We start from the raw sequence: 24,653 nt of genomic DNA, 5'->3' as shown, positions 1-24,653 counted from the left end.
GAAATCCAAGGATAATGTCAATGCTCGGCGTGATTTGCAAGAAATGAATATTAGAAAACCCCTACACTTGCAGCCAAGAGGGATGAATAAAGCTTATTTGCCACCAGCACAATACACAATGACCAAGGATGAGAAATATTTGTTCTTGAAAATGCTTAAGGACGTTAGAGTTCCTGACGGGTATTCATCAAATATCTCTCGTCGTGTACGATTACAGGATAAAAGCATTTCGGGTCTAAAGAGCCACGATAGTCATATTCTGATGCAACAACTTATTCCTTTGGGTGTATGAGGATTGTTGCCTAAGAATGTTGTTCAAGCCTTGATTGAATTAAGTAATTTCTTCAGACAATTGTGTTCCAAAGTAAGTCGTCAAACAGATGTAGCAAATATCCAAGGTCGTATAGCACTAACACTTTGTCATTTGGAGAAAATATTTCCACCAGCTTTTTTTGATATAATGGAGCATCTGCCTATACACCTAGGTGATGAAGCATTGGTGGCTGGAGCGGTTCAATTTCGATGGATGTATCCAATCGAGAGATATCTTCTTACTTTAAAGCAATATGTACGTAATCGGGCTCATCCAGAAGGTTCAATGGCTAAAGGTTATCTCATGGAAGAATGCATGAATTTTTGCTCTCAATATCTGAATGATGTGGAAACTAAATTGAATCGGCCTGTAAGGAACTACAATGGTGCAGCTAATATGGGTCGTGCTGTTGGTGAAACCACAACTTTCAACCTTGGTCATACTTCTTATGTACAGTGTCATTGATATATCTTGTTCAATACGAAAGCAGTTGAACCATTCCTAAAGTAGGTACCCCTCTTATTCAATATTTGACAAGTTTTTTTTTGTTTTTTATTACATTTCAAATATTAATTTGTAATTGATAATTTTTCAACGTATATAGGAAACACCTTGAAGAACTTAAGATGAAAATGCCTCGTGCTGATGATCATCAACTCCGAAATGAACATTTCAAAACTTTTCACACTTGGTTTAAAGAACATGTATGTATGGACAAATCTAGCTATAGGTTACAACTTAGGTCGATTTGCGTTTTGAATTTGCTTTCATGTTTTAAATAGGTTCACACTTTGCGAAGGACTGATAATGCCATATTTTCCGAAGAGATTCATACATTGGCAAATGGTCCTCATACCGGAGCAAGAAGGTTCACCGGTTACATAACTAATGGGTTCCATTTTCGGGTCAAGTCTATGGATGACCGTCGAGCCAGTCAAAATTCTGGTGTAGCTTTGAAAGCAGATACTATTAGTTATGCAAGCCGGAAGGACAAAAATCCTCGTGTGGGGGCTGTGTACTATTATGGACAAGTGACAGATATCATTGAAATCCGGTACACCAATGCAATGAAGTATGTATTGTTCAAGTGTGACTGGATAGACAATGTTCGGGGTAAGAAAGAAGATAATTTCAAGTTCACATTGATTAAGTTCAACCATTTGTTGTATCGAGATGATCAAATCGCCAACGAACCTTTCATCTTGGTATCCCAAGCTGAGCAAGTTTGGTATGTTGCAGACCCTATAGAATCAGATTGGCAAGTGGTTGTGAAGATGTCTCAAAGGGGTTTATTTGATATGTATTCTACTGATCCAGAAACTGAGCTATATATGAGTCAACAATTAGAAGAAAATATAATGGTCCGTGATGAAGAAGTTGGCTGGGTGAGGGAAGTCGTAGAAGGAGAAACTGTTGATGTTGAAATAAGAGAGAATTAAGATATTTTGTAATAATTTTTGGATTCTGTAATGGCACAGTAAATTTTCATGCTTTAATGACTTGCATATTTGGGCATGTTACTTTATTTAACAATTTTATGTGCTTCCAATTTATTTATTATGTTTGTTTTGTATTTACATTATTAACTCCAAACTATTCTCTATATTTTCAATTATATTTGTTACAGCTTGTTATGGCACGGAAGAGGAAGCTTAATAATCCCTCTCGCACTATGGCTGATGTTTTGCATATGCAGACACAATCACCACCACCATCACAGCCACCGATACAGCCACCACCACTACCATCACAGCCACCGATACAACCACCACCATCATCACAATTGTCTCGACCAACGTTGTCTTCACAGGCCACCACAGGTATACAAATTTGTTATGTACTTAAATTATTTCATTTTCACTATACATAAGCTTTCTAATTTCATATGCTAGGACCGACGACTTCTTCATATCCCACCTCTGGTACACGGAAGAGGAAGCTTAATAACCCCTCTCGCACTATGGCTGATGTTTTGCGTATGCAGACACAATCACCACCACCATCACAGCCATCGATACAACCACCACTGCCATCACAGCCACCGATACAGCCACCGCCACCATTACAGCCACCGATACAGCCACCACCACCATCACAGCCACCGATACAGCCACCACCACTACCATCACAGCCACCGATACAACCACCACCATCATCACAATTGTCTCGACCAACGTTGTCTTCACAGGCCACCACAGGTATACAAATTTGTTATGTACTTAAATTATATTAATTAAATTATTTCATTTTCACTATACATAAGCTTTCTAATTTCATATGCTAGGACCGACGACTTCTTCATATCCCACCTCAGGTACAGGTTTGTTTTCATGTATTTAATTTATGCTTTTATTTATATGTTATTTATTATATTCTGATATAATTTGTTTATTCTTATAATGTGTTCCAAATCCAGCGACTGATTCACAAGTCAACTCAGGTATAACAAATGGCTATGTATCTAATTACGTTAATTTAACTACAAGTTATTTATTATCAATTTTTGTAATATGTGTTTTTTTTCCATTACTCCTCACATGCCCTACAGGTTCTTTATCTTCCCCCCGAGGTCGAGGATTTGCAAAAGGCATTAAAGATTGGGGTATGGGCAAGAAGTTGGCCATTGATTTCGACGCCGACTTCAATCCTACTGGAGATAATGAGTCTAAGTTAACTAGCCAACTTGGGTTCATGGTACGTAATGGGAACATTGTTTCTCTTACGTACGTTGATTGGACCGAAGTGCCTATTGATGTTCTTGAGTCAATATGGGCGGATGTTAAGGTAAAAGCATATTTACTAAACTGTTCAATTATATTATTAATTGAACTAATGATTTAAATTGTACTGTAGGATAATTTACAAATTTGTCCGGAGGGGTACAAACCACGTTGCTTGAAAAAGTGCAATGAGTTGTGGAAGGATCACAAAAGCAAGATCAAGAATAAGTATTTTAAGCCTAACAAGGATCATACTAATATCAAAGACATGGTGCCTCCGCAAATTGTTCCAGAACAGTGGTATGATCTTGTTGATTATTGGAAGACTAAGAAAGTAGAGGTATATAAAATAAGTTAATTACAAAGCACGTATCTATAGAAAAATGATTAACTTTGTATACTTGCGACTTACATTTATGCAAACTTTATAGGACATTGCAATCCACAATGCTAGAAGTCGTTCCTTTCATTATATTAATCATACGACAGGACGTACTTCATTCACTCAGATTCGAAGGAAGGTATATATTATTTAGGTAGATATCAATATGAATGTAAATTACTGCGATAATAATTAATTTTTGAATTTTCAGATGGTTGCTGAAGGGTTGCCCACGGATAAAATGAGTGTTTGGAAATATACACGCAATCAAACTGACCCTGATGTTAGGCAAACCATGGTATTTTCAAATCCTTAAATTTGTATTTATATTTGATTTTGTTAGAACTACTTAATTATATGTACTTGTTATTTTAATTTATAGGATGAGTTTGAGCGCCAATTGTCCATGTTGCCTGAAGATTACCGCACTACCGAAGATGCTCGAGATAGTGTTTTCCACGATGTGGTCGGTGAAGATGGGCATGGATATTGTCGTACTTACGGCAAGGATGTGCCTTGGAGCATGGTGTATGGAGATAAATCTAAGTCATCACAGTCAGGATCTCAGTCATCGATTGTTGCCGAGATCACAAAGCAGGTTCGTACGGAGTTGAGACAAGAGCTGAGAGATGAGATTAGAGAGGAATTGAGGGAGGAGATGCGAACAGAGCTTTCGACACAGATACAAGAAATGAAAGCTCAAATGTTGGCTATTGTGTCCCACGAAGGGAGTACAAATCACAACAAACAGGTTCGGTATAAATAAATGTTTTATAAATATCTAATTATAGCACAATTGCATCATTGAATATAAATACGATTAACAAAGAATACCATGAATATCATAGGTACCGGATGCATTGAGTGGACACCGTGAACCTACGGATTATGACGCCGATGAGAACCCACATACACCACCACCAAATGATGAGGTAAACTTTCAAACAATTTGAAAACTTGTCGTTTGTCAAAATTTGTCGTTTTGTAACTTTTTTTCCAAACTGGTTGACACACTAAAATGCTCAAACGGGTTCGGATATCAACATACTAGGCACACATGACTTGTAAGATAAGACGAAACTCGAAACCGATTCCCGATTTTCAATCTAAAGCCTAATTTCCGTTAATAAAAACTTGTTAATTAATAACTCTTTTTCAAACCGGTTGACAAACTAAAATGCTCAAACGGGTTCGGATGTGAACGAAACTTGACACGCACAACATACTAGGCACACATGAGTTGTAGGATAAGACGGAACTCGAAATCGATTCCCGGTTTTCAATCTATAGGCTAATTTCCGTTAATAAAAACTTGTTACTTATTAACTCTAAACCGGTTGACACACAAAAATGCTCAAACGGGTTCGGATGTCAACGAAACTTCACACGCACAACATACTAGCCACACATGACTTGTAGGATAAGACGGAACTCGAAATCGATTCCCGGTTTTGAATCTAAAGCCTAATTTCCATTAATGAAAATTTGTTACTTAATAACTCTTTTTCAAACCGGTTGACACACTAAAATGCTCAAACGGGTTCGGATGTTAACCAAACTTGACACGCACAACATACTAGGCACACATGAGTTGTAGGATAAGACGGAACTCGAAACCGATTCCCGGTTTTTAATCTAGAGCCTAATTTCCGTTAATGAAAAGTTATTACTTAATAACTCTTTTTCAAACCGGTTGACACACTAAAATGCTCAAACGGGTTCGGATGTGAACGAAACTTGACACGCACAACATACTAGGCACACATGAGTTGTAGGATAAGACGGAACTCGAAACCGATTCCCGGTTTTCAATCTAAAGCCTAATTTCCGTTAATAAAAACTTGTTACTTAATAACTCTTTTTCAAACCGGTTGACACACTAAAATGCTCAAACGGGTTCGGATGTGAACGAAACTTGACACGCACAACATACTAGGCACACATGAGTTCTAGGATAAGACGGAACTCGAAATCGATTCCCGGTTTTCAATCTAGAGGCTAATTTCCGTTTATAAAAACTTGTTACTTATTAACTCTAAACCGGTTGACACACAAAAATGCTCAAACGGGTTCGGATGTCAACGAAACTTCACACGCACAACATACTAGCCACACATGACTTGTAGGATAAGACGGAACTCGAAATCGATTCCCAGTTTTGAATCTAAAGCCTAATTTCCGTTAATGAAAATTTGTTACTTAATAACTCTTTTTCAAACCGGTTGACACACTAAAATGCTCAAACGGGTTCGGATGTTAACGAAACTTGACACGCACAACATACTAGGCACACATGAGTTGTAGGATAAGACGGAACTTGAAACCGATTCCCGGTTTTTAATCTAGAGCCTAATTTCCGTTAATGAAAAGTTGTTACTTAATAACTCTTTTTCAAACCAGTTGACACACTAAAATGCTCAAACGGGTTCGGATGTGAACGAAACTTGACACGCACAACATACTAGGCACACATGAGTTGTAGGATAAGACGGAACTCGAAACCGATTCCCGGTTTTCAATCTAAAGCCTAATTTCCGTTAATAAAAACCTGTTACTTAATAACTCTTTTTCAAACCGGTTGACACACTAAAATGCTCAAATGGGTTCGGATGTGAACGAAACTTGACACGCACAACATACTAGGCACACATGAGTTGTAGGATAAGACGGAACTCGAAATCGATTCCCGGTTTTCAATCTAGAGGCTAATTTCCGTTTATAAAAACTTGTTACTTATTAACTCTAAATTGGTTGACACACAAAAATGCTCAAACGGGTTCGGATGTCAACGAAACTTCACACGCACAACATACTAGCCACACATGACTTGTAGGATAAGACGGAACTCGAAATCGATTCCCGGTTTTGAATCTAAAGCCTAATTTCCGTTAATGAAAATTTGTTACTTAATAACTCTTTTTCAAACCGGTTGACACACTAAAATGCTCAAACGGGTTCGGATGTTAACGAAACTTGACACGCACAACATACTAGGCACACATGAGTTGTAGGATAAGACGGAACTCGAAACCGATTCCCGGTTTTTAATCTAGAGCCTAATTTCCGTTAATGAAAAGTTGTTACTTAATAACTCTTTTTCAAACCGGTTGACACACTAAAATGCTCAAACGGGTTCGGATGTGAACGAAACTTGACACGCACAACATACTAGGCACACATGAGTTGTAGGATAAGACGAAACTCGAAACCGATTCCCGGTTTTCAATCTAAAGCCTAATTTCCGTTAATAAAAACTTGTTACTTAATAACTCTTTTTCAAACCGGTTGACACACTAAAATGCTCAAACGGGTTCGGATGTGAACGAAACTTAACACGCACAACATACTAGGCACACATGAGTTGTAGGATAAGACGGAACTCGAAATCGATTCCCGGTTTTCAATCTAGAGGCTAATTTCTGTTTATAAAAACTTGTTACTTATTAACTCTAAACCGGTTGACACACAAAAATGCTCAAATGGGTTCGGATGTCAACGAAACTTCACACGCACAACATACTAGCCACACATGACTTGTAGGATAATACGGAACTCGATATCGATTCCCGGTTTTGAATCTAAAGCCTAATTTCCGTTAATGAAAATTTGTTACTTAATAACTCTTTTTCAAACCGGTTGACACACTAAAATGCTCAAACGGGTTCGGATGTTAACGAAACTTGACACGCACAACATACTAGGCACACATGAGTTGTAGGATAAGACGGAACTCGAAACCGATTCCTGGTTTTTAATCTAGAGCCTAATTTCCGTTAATGAAAAGTTGTTACTTAATAACTCTTTTTCAAACCGGTTGACACACTAAAATGCTCAAACGGGTTCGGATGTGAACGAAACTTGACACGCACAACATACTAGGCACACATGAGTTGTAGGATAAGACGGAACTCGAAACCGATTCCCGGTTTTCAATCTAAAGCCTAATTTCCGTTAATAAAAACTTGTTACTTAATAACTCTTTTTCAAACCGTTTGACACACTAAAATGCTCAAACGGGTTCGGATGTGAACGAAACTTAACACGCACAACATACTAGGCACACATGAGTTGTAGGATAAGACGGAACTCGAAATCGAGTCCCGGTTTTCAATCTAGAGGCTAATTTCCGTTTATAAAAACTTGTTACTTATTAACTCTAAACCGGTTGACACACAAAAATGCTCAAACGGGTTCGGATGTCAACGAAACTTCACACGCACAACATACTAGCCACACATGACTTGTAGGATAAAACGGAACTCGAAATCGATTCCCGGTTTTGAATCTAAAGCCTAATTTCCGTTAATGAAAATTTGTTACTTAATAACTCTTTTTCAAACCGGTTGACACACTAAAATGCTCAAACGGGTTCGGATGTTAACGAAACTTGACACGCACAACATACTAGGCACACATGAGTTGTAGGATAAGACGGAACTTGAAACCGATTCCCGGTTTTTAATCTAGAGCCTAATTTCCGTTAATGAAAAGTTGTTACTTAATAACTCTTTTTCAAACCGGTTGACACACTAAAATGCTCAAACAGGTTCGGATGTGAACGAAACTTGACACGCACAACATACTAGGCACACATGAGTTGTAGGATTAGACGGAACTCGAAACTGATTCCCGGTTTTCAATCTAAAGCCTAATTTCCGTTAATAAAAACTTGTTACTTAATAACTCTTTTTCAAACCGGTTGACACACTAAAATGCTCAAACGGGTTCGGATGTGAACGAAACTTGACACGCACAACATACTAGGCACACATGAGTTATAGGATAAGACGGAACTCGAAATCGATTCCCGGTTTTCAATCTAGAGGCTAATTTCCGTTTATAAAAACTTGTTACTTATTAACTCTAAACCGGTTGACACACAAAAATGCTCAAACGGGTTCGGATGTCAATGAAACTTCACACGCACAACATACTAGCCACACATGACTTGTAGGATAAGACGGAACTCAAAATCGATTCCCGGTTTTGAATCTAAAGCCTAATTTCCGTTAATGAAAATTTGTTACTTAATAACTCTTTTTCAAACCGGTTGACACACTAAAATGCTCAAACGGGTTCGGATGTTAACGAAACTTGACACTCACAACATACTAGGCACACATGAGTTGTAGGATAAGACGGAACTCGAAACCGATTCCCGGTTTTTAATCTAGAGCCTAATTTCCATTTGTGAAAAGTTGTTACTTAATAACTCTTTTTCAAACCGGTTGACACACTAAAATGCTCAAACAGGTTCGGATGTGAACGAAACTTGACACGCACAACATACTTGGCACACATGACTTGTAGGAGAAGACGGAACTCGATCAATACTTCTTCTTTACAAACTCTTTTTGTGTTTATTCGATTATTGTTATAGATTATAGCTCATTGTGTACAATCATTGCCTATTTTTAATAGTATTATCATCATTGTAGGATGTAATTAAAGTTTCTTTGGAGAGTTCTGTAATACCAAGAGTCCAATTGGCGGAGGGACTTCTTATTAGTGTTGATCCGTTGTGTGAAATTGATGGAGTTCCAATTGGACCTGGATTTTGCAAAGTTTTTGTTTTAAAAGCGAACAAGCCGAACGCTGTTTTGGAAACAACTTCCCGATGTCTAAGAACAGTTGGAGAAGCTGTGGGAAGATACATTGTGTGGCGCTCGATTCATGTATATGTTACAATCTTATTTATTTATTTATCGAAATAAATATCAAATGCTTTACATTTTCTATAAATTTGAAATTAATTATATTGTAAATGATTTTTTTTTTTGGTTTTTTTTTGCAGGTGCAACCCTTTTGAGTACGTGATGATATCTTCGCATATCGATATTAGAGTTTACAATCTTATTTATTTATTTATTTTTTGAAAAAAATATCAAATGTTTTACATTTTCTGTAAGCTTGAAAATAATTATGTTGTAAATGATGATTTTTTTTTCTTTTTTGTTTCTTTTTGCAGATGCAAACCTTTTGAGTACGTGATATATTCGCATATCGATATGGGAGCTTACTATTGATATCAAAACAAGCTACATTATATTTGTTTTTATTTTTTTATTTCTATTGTCGATACTAAAAATTTGAGTTCTTGAATTTCAAAAATTATTAGTATTGTAAGAAGTTATTTTATATATGTTGTAAATAATATTTGATTGACAATTGTTACAAGGTACATATATTATTCTTGGTATATATGATTTTTTGAATGTGAATTTGGATGTGGATGTGGATGTGAATGTGGATGTGGATGTATTTTTAAAAATATTAATAATTTGTATAGGAAATATTTAATAAAATATGATTTTATAAAAAATAATTTTGTTGCGACAATAGTAAACCGTCGCTAATGTAATTCTCATTTCCTTATATTTTATTAGCGACGGGTTAACCTGTCGCATATACATAATAGTTCCAATCTTTTGCGACGGTTTAAACTGTTGCCAATACGGTATTAACTTCATACTACTTTTTTGGCGACGTTTTAGACCGTCGCTAATAATACCTTTTGCAACGGCAAATACCATCGCTAAAAAAGGTTTTTTGCGACGGCAATCAACATCGTCACTAAAAATGCCGTTTTTTCCCCTTTTTTTGTGTCAGGCGAAACCGTCGCAAAAACTATTGATTAGCCGTCGCAACAAGAACGCGACGGTTTGTAACCGTCGCAAATACTTTTTGTCACGCCCCTTTCCGCCACCCCCCATTTTCCGTCGCTGCTCCGTCGCAAAAAGTCTTTTGCGACGATATATGGACCTTTTGCGACGTTTGAGACCGTCGCAAAAAGTCAAGTTTTTAGTAGTGGAGAAGAAAAAATGGGATATATAATTGTATATAAAATTTCATGTAATTCACGAGACAACAAAAAATGATTAAATTCTTTATCATATTCCCATAATATTTTATCACATTTCACCTAGTTTTTTTTATATGACATGATAATTTTATTTTATTTTTAAATTCAAAGGATCATATATGTACGGCTTTTATTATATAAATACACAATAAGTAAAATAAATTTAATAATAAATATTATTTCTCATAATAATTACTTTAATTTTTGAAAAAACAACAACAGTTTTTATATATCAGCACATCATCATTAACCTAACATATATTATTCAATTGAATTTGTGTTTGTAGTGATTTTTTTAAAAAAAAATGTTCAATTCTTAATTTAATTTAAAGCACTTTTAAGATAAAACCTTTTTAAAAAAAATTAAATGAAACATGAGAAAAATGCACTAAAATTAGAAAGTGCTTTAATATATACCTTTTCAATTAAATCAAAATTTCTCGTCTATATTAGATTTTCAATTTTTTTTAGTTTTTAAATTTTTAGGAACTCACTACAACATATAAAAATTTTAAAGACCATTTTTTGTCTCTAAAAAGTATAAATTTTATTATAAAAAATATTTAGGGATTAATTTCAATTATCGCAAGAACAGTCACTAAAAAGTCGCCTTGAAAAATAATTTTAAAAAAAAGAATTTTTAGGGACAAAATTTTGAAAATATCTGCTGCTGTGTTTGGGTCTGTTGTATATATGTAGTGTTGGTGGGGTAGTGTTAGCTTGGGTGAAGCTCTGCATCTTTCTGGTGTGTGTACTGAAGCTTTGCCGCTTCGTGTTTCTGCAGTATGAATACTGTTGCGTGTACTGAAGCTTTACATCTGTGTTGTTATGCTGATGTCATATGTTTTGCAGTTTTGCTCTCAACTATAGTGTTTTTTGGGTTGTGATAGCTTGGGTGAAGCTCTGCACCTTTGTGTTGAAGTTCTGAAGTGTGATTGCTGATGTGTGTAGCTCTGCATCTGATCTGCAGTTTGCTCTCCACTCTGACTCTGCTGCTTAGCACTTTTTTTATGCTCTTTTTGTGTGTGTAAATCAAAGTATAAAACATGCAGCGGAATAAAATGTTTAGATCATACCTTTTTTATCTAAAACCTCATGGATAAATCACGTGCTTCCTGAATCTAGTCAATCAACCCAGCAGTGAAGTGATATTACAATATTGAATATCACCCACACAAACCACAGTGCAAATGGCTTTTATCGTTATTTTGGGAGAGAGTCAGTATCTTGGAAAAAAAAAAACAAACATACGTTGTTTTTCCACTTAATCACCCATATCCCATATATCAGATATATAATCTATTTATCTCATTTATCCATTGGTTAAATGAGATAATATCTGATATCTATATCATCTATCCATATCATGATATGATAGATATATATCCTGAGTGGCTATCCAAATAGGTTTGAATTCAAATTCAAAAACCCATTTGGATGAGGTTCAAAAGGTTCTAAGGGTCATGCCACATGGGCGCCCAATTTCTAACATCTCCCACTCGGACATGAGTTGGCATGACACTGCCACGTCTCAATCTCAATCTCCCCAAAAATAAACAATCTCATACTAGCCACTGCACCGTGCGACTGCTGAGAACACCTGCATGTGGGAGCTCTATACTAGAAACTCAAAATGAGCCAGCATAGAGACATCAACCCAAAAAAGAAAAGAAATAGTGTCTCATATACCCCAGACCCATCTAATTACACCGGTCCAAAAAACATCTCTAATCCCTCAAAAAAAGAGCATGTTTGACCCTCTCAATTCTTGCAATATATTCACACTCAATTCGCCTCTCATACAGAGCGATGTGAGTTGCCGGCAGTGAATATACAACAGTGGTGTAATACTAGATGATCTTCCCTTTGCACTCATGCCATTTAGTTTAGGATTGACCGTTTTCCCAGTAATGTCCCTTAAGGCCGAATCATGCATGACCGCAGGCAACATACCAAAGCAGCAGAACATCAACCCCTTACCCTATGACATAGTCAAAAGTCACAAAAAGGGTACATAAATGAAAGTCATATCAATAATGACACATAAGACTCACACGGTGAGGAAGCAGGGATCCATTCTCTCACCTCATTACTCGGTCGCCAAGCACATATAGTATGAATACATGCTACGGTGGAGTAACTCTTCCATAAAGAGTGACGTCATACTCGATACACCGTACAGATATTAGTCTAGTCGCTTTCTAGCGCCTAACCCGAATTCTCTATTTGCTCGCCTTCTAGGCGCTAAATGAGATCTCGAATCTGGCTAATCATAACAGGCACAACATGGAAAGTGGGTACTAACATCCATGTTTGGTCCTTAACACGACCTCATCTTGGTTATAACCAAGGCGACATACATAGTGGATGATTTAAGCCTCTCTTGGCTCCAAATAAAAATAAACCACCAGTCTCATCCTTGCTCGCTCCCAAGCGCCAAGGGCGATTGCTCGTGTGAGTGAGCCAATCTTGTCTGCTGACATCATCATTTGCTAATCATTATGACACAAACCATAATAGTGTCAACATCCCATCATCTCAAAATAAGTGATCGATTTAAAAAAAAAGACCACAGCTTGCGCAATTATAGATTCCAAACATAAGCCTTATCAGCACCTCTTGCGATAAGTATATACAACGGAATCCACCATGTGCACCTCACATGAAATGATTTAAGATCACTACCTGTTGCACAATAACCTCTCTAAAGATATTTTGGTGACCAATTTGTGTTCATTCTTAGTGCGCCCAACTAGCACAGATGCGCCCGACTAGTGCAGCATTTTATCCACAGTCTAATGAGCAAGGTCAATGTCTAAACAACTCAGTTGATCATTTACCAAAGATAACACTTATCATGCCGAATACGCCCACATAGCGTACTTTAGGCTCCCACAACAAAGAAAAGATCGAGGAATATAGGTCATCTGTTTCTCCCAAAGACAATCCGAGGATTCACTTAATAGCTAAGGCTCTGGCTTTTACTGATAGATAAGTCAATGGGTTTGTAATTTTGCATCTAGAATCGTTCTAGGATATTCCTTATATAAGTCATCGAAGACAAAACATGAATTCTCCCAAAGCAATCCCTAAGGATCGTACATCCGAGCATATAAATTACATCACCCATGTCCATCATATCTAAAATAGAGGATTGCCCACCCTAGGTGGTGACAACCTTATAAATTCCTGGCTCATAATGACTAAGTAAGGAAAAACTTCTTTTGGACCATTGATCATGCCTCAGTGGTCTTCATCGATCATCGTTGGCCTATCATGGCTTGACGAAATCTAAGAACCACTATTTGGATAACTGTTTTAGGTTGTAAAAGATTTATTGGAACTAGCAACCTTTTTGCGCTCCTAACTTTTCACCATAAAAACATAAGGTAAATCCCTACGGATCTACTTATCCAATTCTCCAACGAGAAGTTGGGTCACAATGTCCACAAATCAATGTTCCGAACTTATGTCAATCAAAGCCTAAGTCAAAATAACCTCACTCCCCAGGAGGAAGTCAAGGAGAAAGTCAAAATAACCTCACCCTCACTCCCCAGGAGGAAGTCTTCTCATGGTCTACACTTTCCTCAATGGTGCGACCATTCGGTATCTAGCGAGCCTTATGCCTCAACAATGACTATCCAAATTACGCATAACTTTATAACAGTTTTGCGTCATAATGGAAAGTCAACCAAATTATAAAAATGGTTAATCCTCAAAGACTTTGTCTTAAACTGCGCAACATTGATCCACTTTCTAAAAACAGGGGACTAGAGCCTTTGGCATTATCCTAGGCTCTTTATCATCTTGCGGAGCAATCATGAATGTTTCCCTCTCAATCACCCAGTGATGACGTGGAAAATTTTCACATTTGCTACCACGCAACTAAGAATATAGAGTATTCTGCTCTAATGGAGTAATCCATTAGTAGGCACATCGCTCCCACTGTCCCTAGGATATTAGAAATTTCTTTCCATTCTCAACTAGGCTACATAGAGCGCTATGCTTGGAATTCTCCATCTTATAGAGTTCCAAAAACTCTATTCACGTCACCTTTACTAATAAAACTTTATGTGACTTAGTTACACTACCACAAAGCTGCTTACCTATATGCACATGACCCGGAGGGTTTGCATGACCGCATACAATAATGCGCCATACGACCCTTTGTGTTTACAAGACAGCATACAATAATGCGCTATAGAACCCTAGGTCATAACTTCACAATCTTATGAGAAGTAACATAAAGATAAGCTGCTTAACGGTTACAGATCGCCCATAGATGGCTTTCCACTAACCTATTACTCAAAATTGGAGTGTAAAATCTGATATGGAGGGCTCTTAGTTAGGGATATAGGCAACAAACTAGTGCAATTTCCAATTGGGAAACATTTTGCGCCATTATCCACCTAACATTAACAATATTTAATTCCTTATTCTCTACTACACCATTGTGTTGTTGAGTACTAGGAATAATCAATTTTCTAAGCATCCATCTCTCTTCACAGAGTTTTCTAAAAATAACTCAAATAGATACTCGCCACCTTGGTCAAAACTAAAAGCACAAAAGCTCTTATCTAATTGATCTCAACCTCATATGTGCAATGTCAAAAATCATCTCAAAACCTTTGACTTATGGGAGATCAAATAGTCTTGACTCAGATGCGTATCGTGATCTATAAATATGTCGAGATTGGGACTTAGCTATCATACCCTCACTCATATCTAGTCACAAATATCATAGTGGACTAAATGCGCCAAAACAAATGACCTTCTACGGCTTTCCTACTTACTTGTGCGCACCCATTGCGAACAAAGTTACACATTCACATGAGAGCAGGATGTCATAAGCGAGTGGGCTCGAGAAGGCCTACTCAAACCATCGTGTCATCATCTCATTAATGTGATTAAGTATAATAAGCCACTGGTTCATGACCAATGTCATAAAGTAATTCCAATCATCTTAATGTGTGAGTTCTCAAAGATAAGTTTAAAAGGTTTAGGCCCAACTAGGTAATGACTCAGGACTAATTCATTTTCATTAGATCATAAAAAGATGTCATGGAGATATCAACTGCGCCTAAGTCGCAAATTTAACTAGTAAGTGCTAATCCCCTGCACCTTCAAGTCAATTTTATTCTCCATACACTTTAATACATCTAGTTGAAAGATGACGATACTCCTCTTGCCATATCTATTTCTCGCTTCATAGTTACTTGCAATTAATTCTACTATCCACAAGAAGGAGAGAATAAGCTATCAACTATGACAGCTCCTGAAGTAACTTAAGCGCGAATTAGGCTAAATAGTCTAATTCAACACAATGCTCTTGCTCTCACGAGCCATGCGTCAAATTCTTAGAGTCATAACAACCTTGTCAGCCTTGACCTTTTCATTACTATGCTGCAACGTTTGCGCTTAGTGGTAAATGTTATTCAAAACGTTAGCCTAGTAAAGGAATCACACAAAGAAGCACCTCATCCATGTCTCACACTTAAGTGTGGAAACAAAGTGTCCAAACTTAGACAAGTAAGCAATGCTAATAGATTTTGCAGCCACTTGGCGCTAATCTTTTCACTTAGTGTTAATAGATTTTGCTGCTACTAAGCGCTAATCTTTTAATCTTCAAGTGATACTTCAACGCACACTATTATAGTGCATGAAATTTTGCTCAATCCACTCCCAACAATTGGGTAGAGAGAAAAATGCTGCTTATACTGGCTACTCGTCTTACACTTAATGACTAATTTATTTAAGCTCGCATTTCTTGGATGACGTGACTCTTGAATGTTACTTCATCCAATGATGTAACATTATTTACAAGTCAAATTACAAAGTCAATCCGCGCAGCTCATTAGTCAAGATCATATACAGATCTATTGAGGGCTTACTAATTTCATAACTCCAAAACTCGCCAACCAAAACTACGTAGCGTGCCGCTAACCATAGCGCACACATTAGTTTTTATTGTGCCAAACAAGGCACCAAAACTACGGCGATTTTGAGTCATGTTTCCTTACTTTGGCTCAATTAAGGTTTGACCTAAAGTCTCCAAGACTTTTGCTCATCTAAAGAATGGGATTAGTTTGTTCACATTTGAACATCTCTACTAAGTCTAGGTCAACCAAATTAACTTCCATAAGCTAAATCAATTTAGAGAGAAATTCGCATTGGGATTAATTTGATTAGCATAATATAATTTTGCCGCAAAAATCTAAATTAAATAGTGACAATATTACACAAGTCGCAAGATCGAAAATCCGCTATGCTCGTAATCATCTCTTGCGCCACAAGTGACAATTATCCAAAATTTAGTTTAATTTATGCGCAAAATATTGGTTTTCGGGAGTTAATCTACAAAGATTTCTCTCAACCGAATAACCTCCCACTGACTATGGCATATACAAAGCATGATAAATTCCATACAATAGCATTTTAATGTAAATCTACAAATAACTCATGCTATATTTATTTAATAATGGAATTCTAATAAATAAATAAATAATCATGCTCTTCTAATTACAACATATTACAAACCCAAAAAAAAAAAAATGTTGTATTCAATATTCAGATTATGCCATAATTAAAGTGTACATCATTTTGGAATTTTCTGGAATTTTTCTGAAATATTCTAGAATTTTAAATAACTAATAAACACAAATAAAATTAGAAATAAAAAATTCAGAAACTGATAAACTGAGACAATATTACCAGTAGATAGTAAAACATTTCAGAAGTCCACAATAAAAATTTCAACCCAAGAAAATTATTTATGCAATACCAGAATCATTTTAAAGCATAAAAAATGAATTATTAACACAGAAAAAATATTTTTTATTTTCGTAAAATTTTCAAAATTTTACCGAAGATATAAAATTTAATTTTGAGTGTAACGGTACCAACCATGCTTAAAACAAAGCTATAACGAATAAATTATAGCCAATTAACGCAATTCAGAATTAAAAACAAACAAACAGAGCCTTAGAGAGAAGCCAGGCGGGGAAAACGGCTCGGCTCGGCTCGCCGCCGCTCAACGCAACTCGGCGCGAGTCGGCTCAAGGAGCGGCTCGACGCGGCTCGGAGCGCGGCTCAGCCCGCGGCTCGGTGCTCGGCTCCAGCACGCGGCGCGCGTGCGAGGCGCGGACGGCGTGCGCGTGGACAGCGCCGCTGACGTGCGCGTGATGGCGCGCGCAGGCGCGTCTGCAGGGCGTCTGGCACGTGTGGGCGCGTGGCAGCGCGTGGGCGCGCATGGCTTCGGCGTGGTGGCGCGTGCATACCACGCGCCGCCTTCCAAGGTACTGACTGGTCCGATTTTTATACTGCCTGACTCCTTTTTTCAAAATAAAACCGTTTATGGTATGAAAAAAAAAACATTAATGAACATAAAAAAAATATTTATGCTCTTAATCTAATCAAAGTAGATTTTTTTCTCCTTTACAAACATTCATGTATATAATGTAAACATACACATGTAAAAATATACACATGATTAAAGGAAACACGAAAATATCCATCAATGGCTCTGATACCAATGTAAATCAAAGTATAAAACATGCAGCAGAATAAAATGTTTAGATCATACCTTTTTGATCTAAAACCTCATGGATAAATCACGTGCTTCCTGAATCTAGTCAATCAACCCAGCAGTGAAGTGATATTACAATATTGAATATCACCCACACAAACCACAGTGCAAATGGCTTTTATCGTTATTTTGGGAGAGAGTCAGTATCTTGGAAAAAAAAAAACAAACATACGTTGTTTTTCCACTTAATCACCCATATCCCATATATCATATATATAATCTATTTATCTCATTTATCCATTGGTTAAATGAGATAATATCTTATATCTATATCATCTATCCATATCATGATATGATAGATATATATCCTGAGTGGCTATCCAAATAGGTTTGAATTCAAATTCAAAAACCCATTTGGATGAGGTTCAAAAGGTTCTAAGGGTCATGCCACATGGGCGCCCAATTTCTAACAGTGTGTTTTCTGTTTTTTTTTTTTTCTTGCTGTTGGAATTGTATTTTGTTTGCTAATTTGTTGGTTTCTCACCGGTTGACGCTTGGAGCTTAGTGCTAGCTCCAAGCTCCTCTTTATTAATACATTGTATCATACCCCATATGCTTCCATCAATAAAAAAAATTTTTGCCGATCAAAAAAAAAAAGTACTTCTAGGGATAAAATAGTTTGATCCCAAAAATATTTATTTTTTGAGACAACTTATTCATCATTAAATGTCTAATTTTGTTGCTAAAAATAAAATAATAATATTTTTGGCAAAAAAATATTTTGTCCTTAAAAAGTGATTTTGTCATTAAATTTTTATTTTTTAAATCTTAATTTCTTGTAGTGGCTTTTAGATCCCCCAAAAAAAAAAACAAAAAACCACTGTCTACTACTATTAAGAATTTAATGTACAATAAATGCGGATAAGATGAAAAAGATTTTATAAGAGAATATAAATGTTAGAAATCCCAAATTTTTTACTAAAGTCTCGTTTGAGAACATGCTATTTTAGTAATTTTTTGATTTTTTGGCTAAAATATGAGGTAAAAGAACAAATATGTTTGGAACTATTTTTTAATTTTTTACAAAAAGATATGCAAAAATGAGAGAGAAAATGAAATCTTTGACTTTTTTGCATAAGTTATAGATTTTTTGATTTTTTTAATAACTTTTTGACTTTTAGGCTAAAATAGTCAATTCCTAAATGTCTATGCACTACTAAAGAAAGGGCCTTTTGAGTCGGTTTTTTGAGTCGGCAAATTTTACCGTCGTAAAAGGTAGCCTTTTTGAGACGGTACAGAGTTACTGACTCAAATATCAAACCTTTAGCGTCGGCACCGTTGGCCGACACAAAAAATTAATATTTGATAGCATTACTTGAGTCGGTTCAATTTACCGATGCAAAAGATAGACCTTTTGAGTCGGCATAGACCTTTTGCGTCGGCAAATTTGTGCCGACGCAAAAAATTATACCTTTTTGTGTCAGCAACTGATGCCGTAGCAAAAAAAAAAATTTTATAGCCAAGATATATATATATATATATACTTGATTATATTTAATAAATATATTTATTTATACATATACTTTTATATTAATATTGAGTGTATATACTATAAATAATATATATCTCATTTAATATCTGAAAGAGGTATGGTGGTCAAGTGGACTTAGTGTGGTGACTTTGGGTCAAATCGTCCAAATGGAGTGTGTTTGAAACTTGGGAGTCTCAATGAGAAAATTGTGGGTTAAATGTTTTTAAAACATTTAACCACTTTTTGCGTCGGCAGAGTGCCGACTCAAAAACTTTTTGCGTCGGCAGAGTGCCGACTCAAAAACTTTTTGCGACCCCACCATTTTCGTCCCTTGAGTTGCCGTCGAAACGCCGTCGAAAAAAGTTTTTGCATCTGCAAATATGCTATTTGCAACGGCATGCTGCCGACTCAAAAGTCCTGTTTTCTAGTAGTGATGTGAGACCCATATTGTATGAGTCACACACTCATGTAAGCTATTTGATAAAAACTTCAATAGAATTTTTAAAATTTCTAACATTACCCATATGAGAAATAGAAAATAGAAAATTAGTGCAAAAAGCTCTTATATGAAAGTTTGGGTCTACCCATGTGGGACCTATATAAAACCTACTCTTATTTGAGAGATTTTGTTCTCAAATTTTGTGTGTAAATAATATTTCTCAATGCATAACGAGACACTCTTCTAATGGCAGTAGTAATGAAATTAAATGCAATTTACCTTACAAATGTGTGAAAGAGAATGGAGAGACCCACAATTAAACCATATTAATTGAAATTAAATTAAGAGTAATGTTAGAGATTCTAAATATTTTATTAAAATTTTTATTAAATGTCTCACATGGGTATAGGACCCACACAATGTGGATCCTGGATCCCACACCCATGTGAGACATTTGATAAAATTTTTGGTAGAGTTTTTAGGATCTCTAGCATTTTTGTTAAATTAAATAGATGAAATGAATAATTTAAAGATGAAATAATTTTTTTAAAAATAGTTTAGAAATTAAAAGTGAAAAATAAAAGAGAAATGTTAAGACTCACAATTCAACTATATGATTTAGTTTGTAACAAATCAAAAATTAACATGTAATCTGCTATGTCATTTAAGATAAACTAGAAAAGACCTTTTAATAGTATCAATCATTTTCTTATATAAAAATGTTATTTTTTTTCATACGTTTTATATAGAATATCTCATTTTAATAATATAGTGGTATTCGGATGAGCTCTTTGTTATAGAGAAATAGTCCAACAATTCAGTCCTATCCTTCCGTATAATATTTTATATTAATTTTTACATTTGTATAGCATTATTCTATAACAATTAGTATAAAAAATATATATTACAGGACCACAAAATATAAGGATTTATCTCCTTGAAGTATAATTTAATACCACTTTATCCTATTTAGCCTTTATATAGTACACACATTTACGAAATAAAGTGTGCATGTGCATCTAATCAAATCTTTTTACATATGACCATGTCCAATTGTGTATCAAATTTATTATCAAATTTGACTTTGATGGAAAATGATTCCTTTTTCAACTCCAACGGTTTCATCAAATCGATATCGAATTTAGGATTTTTGATGACCAATATACCTTTACTCAAATTACTGTTCATAACCATTTAATTTTCACTACTGGATGTCCGCCCGAATGTCCTCTTGAATGACCACTTGAAGGCAAAAGTTTGTGAAAAAATTATGCTGGTCGGTCAACCCTTCAGATGACCACCTAAAGAAGAAAAATTTGGACTAACCGGTCGACCGGTTAGACATCTGCCTAGTCGACTGGTGGTTTAACGAAATTGCAAAACCCTCTGTTGGAGCACTTGGTATCAAAGAGAGCTTTTCCTCAAATTTTTACTCAAATTTAATGAAAAAATTGATGCACCATTGGAGATGCCCTAACTAATAAACGCATTCAACATTTACTCCTTTTTTTTATTATATTTAATTTTGATAAAATAAGTACAGTTTTGCTGCTCTAACCATGACATCAAACTCATATCAAATGAGGAAAAACTCAAAACTTTTATCAAATTGAGGGAGACTTTAGTGTTTTATCAAATTATTGTAGGTAGTCGCTATTGTCGCGGGTAGCCGTTGGGGCATCACAATACACTAGACAACCAGCTGGTTGTCTGGCCGGCATGTGCTTGCAAAATTGCCTATCAATTTACACAAGTCGGTTGATAGCCTGGACATCCTTCCGGTCGTCCTCTTGCTCGACTAGTTGTTTGATAAAAATTGAAAAATTAGCATTAAAACGATTAGTATTATATGAAATTTTTAACCCAAATCTTTATTCAAATTTTTTAATGAAATAAAGAGACTAAGCGTTAGAGATGCTCTAATACGTAAATTATGTTAATAAAAAACATAAAGACACCAATATAAAACAAACACATAAATATGTATATAATTTGTGAGCGAGACAAAAGGGGCTTGATGCGTTTTCTACAATCTGACCCACATTATAAACGGGCGCAAAAAAATTCTCAACTTAGTCATATGGATCTGAACTGTTATCCCAAACCTTATAAATCATAACAAGTTCAAGCAAGTTTAACGGGCCATCAAAGCCCATATCCACCATTTCCCCATCTTTCACCCTTTCCAATTTATCTCCTGTCACTAACCACAAACCCACCCCACCTCTCTCTCTAATACTATGGTCACTTTATCTAAAATTAAACATGCATTGAGGGTCAAAGGGTAGTGAAATTCCATTGAATCTTCGACCAATTGGCAACGAAATTGAATGTTTGTTATTTTGTGAATCAATTCTTTTAATTAATATGTTTTCTTCCATGATTTTCCATGCATGCTTTGGGATGAATTAACTCATTGTTTTGTACATTTGTTGAATTTTAGGTACTGACCTAACCAAAGCGATCAAATTTTAGTTGTGTGATGAATTAGGGTTCGTTTGGTTGTTGTGACAGCTAGAGAGAATAAAAATTCAATGAAAAATTTAGGCCAGGGAAAATTAGAAAAAGGATATATAAATTTTGATGCCATTAAATTTTATTTTTTCTTTTCAAGATATGGTCATTTAGGCATATCACAATATTAGAGTTATCATGTGCATGCCATATGATTATTTTCATTAATGTAATGAACTTTTTAATAGAAGTTTTACGTTGATATAAATTCATAGTTAGAGTGATAAAATGGTATTTAGTCATACTTTAAGGGTAAAATGTAATTTTCTCTTACCATAACAATAGGATCGAAGCATCCGTATTAATCCTAAGATTGAGCTCATTATTATTCTAGGAAAATATAAATTAAGCATAATTTTCCAAAGAAAATCATTCAATGGTGTGAAAGTGACATCTTGGAAAGCCATCTTAAATCCATTCTATCCATACAAAGGTAAAATTTTAACTAATAAAGTTATGATTATTATAACTTGCCAAAGACGAATTAATTTAATATTTATTATGGCACTAAAGGAATCACTACTAAAATTTTAGTTTTTTGCGACGGTAAAATGTCGTCGCTAATACTCCGAATGCCGTTGCAAAAAACATTTTGCGACGGCAAATGACTTTTTGCGACGGTAAGAGGGGGGTCGCAATTAGGGGCGTTGCAAAAAAGTTTTTGTGCCGTCGCTAATGTTTTGCGACGGCATTTTTGCCTTTTGCGACGGCACTTTACAGTCGCTAAAAATGTTCGAAATTTCTTGACTTTTTTGCGACGGCACTATTTTACCGTCACTAAAAATGTTATTTGAGACGGCAAAAAATACCGTCGCTAATAGTCTTTTTTTTGCAACGACAAGAACATTGTTTTTGCGACGGTGTGGTGCCGTCGCAAAAAGTATTAAAAATATAAAAATTTCTATTTTTTGCGACAGTGTACTACCGTCGCAAAAAGTATTAAAAAAATAATAAAATTTCTATTTTTTGCGACAATTTAGTGTTGTCGCAAAAAGTAAAACCTGTAACAAAATTAATAAAAATATTAAAATTTTCTGGTTTTTGCGACGATGTAATGCCGTCACCAAAAATAAAAAAACATCATGCGATAAAATTATTAAAAATATTAAAATTTCTCCATATAATTGCATAATAATATAAAAATTTCTATATAAAAATAGCAATTTCTCCATAATAAAATAATATAAAAATTTCTATATAAAAATAGCAATTTCTCCATAATAAAATATTCTTCCATTCAGAATTACACATCAACAAAATTATTTCACTACATAATGTTCCATAGTACATATATAATGTTTAAATACATGATTTTGTTCATAATTCAAAATAACATAAACCAAAATTAATTGTTTTTCTCATCATTCTTCGTAGATAACAAAAATAAAAATTATCCACATTATCCACAGGTATGCATTCCACAAGAAGCACACTCCTGCATGGGAAATATCTGAAAAATAAAAATAAAAATAATTAATGACAATATAATTATGTGTTAACGTTAATTACAAAAAAACATAAAAATTTAACTACTATGGCATCAAATACAACATTTTTTTGGTTAGTCATCAAATCTCACATGGATAATTAAACATCTCAATCAAATACAAAAATAAAAATTTAACTACTATAACATCAAATACAAAAAAATATAAAAATTATATCTGAAATCTGACTCTAACTCCCAACAACATCAAATACAACATTTTTTTTGTTAGTCATCAAATCCCACATAGATAATTAAACATCTCAATCAACAAAGAGAATAGATGCAATTTTGAGAAAATTAAGCAATGGAAATAAGTTATAACACCTTTAAAGAAATGTCAGTCTTCTAGTATCTATACAAAAGTTCATCATCCTTCAATTAATTGGCATATAAGCATATATTATGTTTGTACACATAAAGGTGTAAATATATCCTAGATTGAGCTATATGCTACACAACAAAATGTAAACCTCTAGACCTATATACAACAAGTATTTTATTCGTGGAGTTCCATAACTATGTTAATTTGTGGTTAAGCAAGCTCCAAATGCTCTTTTGGAAGAATCAAATTTTTATACACTACTCAAAACGGACTTCTTAAAAACATAGTTCTTTCTAATGTTGTAACTACAACCCTTTATTCATCAAATAGAGGTTAATATACAACCTTTAAATAAGATGACAATTAAAAAAAATGAAATAAAAGACCTAAGAACAAGCAAGGAAGATTTCTAACCCCCAACAACACTTTTGATGAGATCAATTTGTAATGTCTCTAATGAACGCAATGATAATTTCAAATTTAAATGGCCTTAAACATCAATCAATGAGTCCAGATCAAGTTTAAATGAAAATTTAAATTGAAGAAACAAAACCAC

At 35.1% G+C, this 24,653-nt stretch overlaps 1 protein-coding gene across 1 annotated transcript; it reads left to right on the top strand.

The window, feature by feature from the left end:
* The first annotated feature begins 2,232 nt into the window (after positions 1 to 2,232).
* On the top strand, positions 2,233 to 9,555 carry LOC145790139 (uncharacterized). The gene is made up of 12 exons (XM_082867972.1): positions 2,233 to 2,511; positions 2,598 to 2,627; positions 2,730 to 2,753; positions 2,862 to 3,097; positions 3,167 to 3,373; positions 3,465 to 3,554; positions 3,627 to 3,713; positions 3,798 to 4,166; positions 4,264 to 4,347; positions 8,854 to 9,090; positions 9,210 to 9,224; positions 9,384 to 9,555. The coding sequence occupies exons 1-11, from the start codon at positions 2,274 to 2,276 to the stop codon at positions 9,222 to 9,224; spliced, it is 1,617 nt and encodes a 538-aa protein (XP_082724098.1). The 5' UTR covers positions 2,233 to 2,273; the 3' UTR covers positions 9,384 to 9,555.
* Positions 9,556 to 24,653: the final 15,098 nt, after the last annotated feature.

The sequence above is a fragment of the Camellia sinensis genome, chromosome 5 (assembly GCF_055761805.1).
Source record: "Camellia sinensis isolate YWXY chromosome 5, ASM5576180v1, whole genome shotgun sequence".
Classification (NCBI taxonomy): Eukaryota; Viridiplantae; Streptophyta; class Magnoliopsida; order Ericales; family Theaceae; genus Camellia; species Camellia sinensis.
The sequence above is the reverse complement of the archived record's forward strand: the minus strand, read 5'-3'. Positions and strand labels throughout refer to the sequence as shown.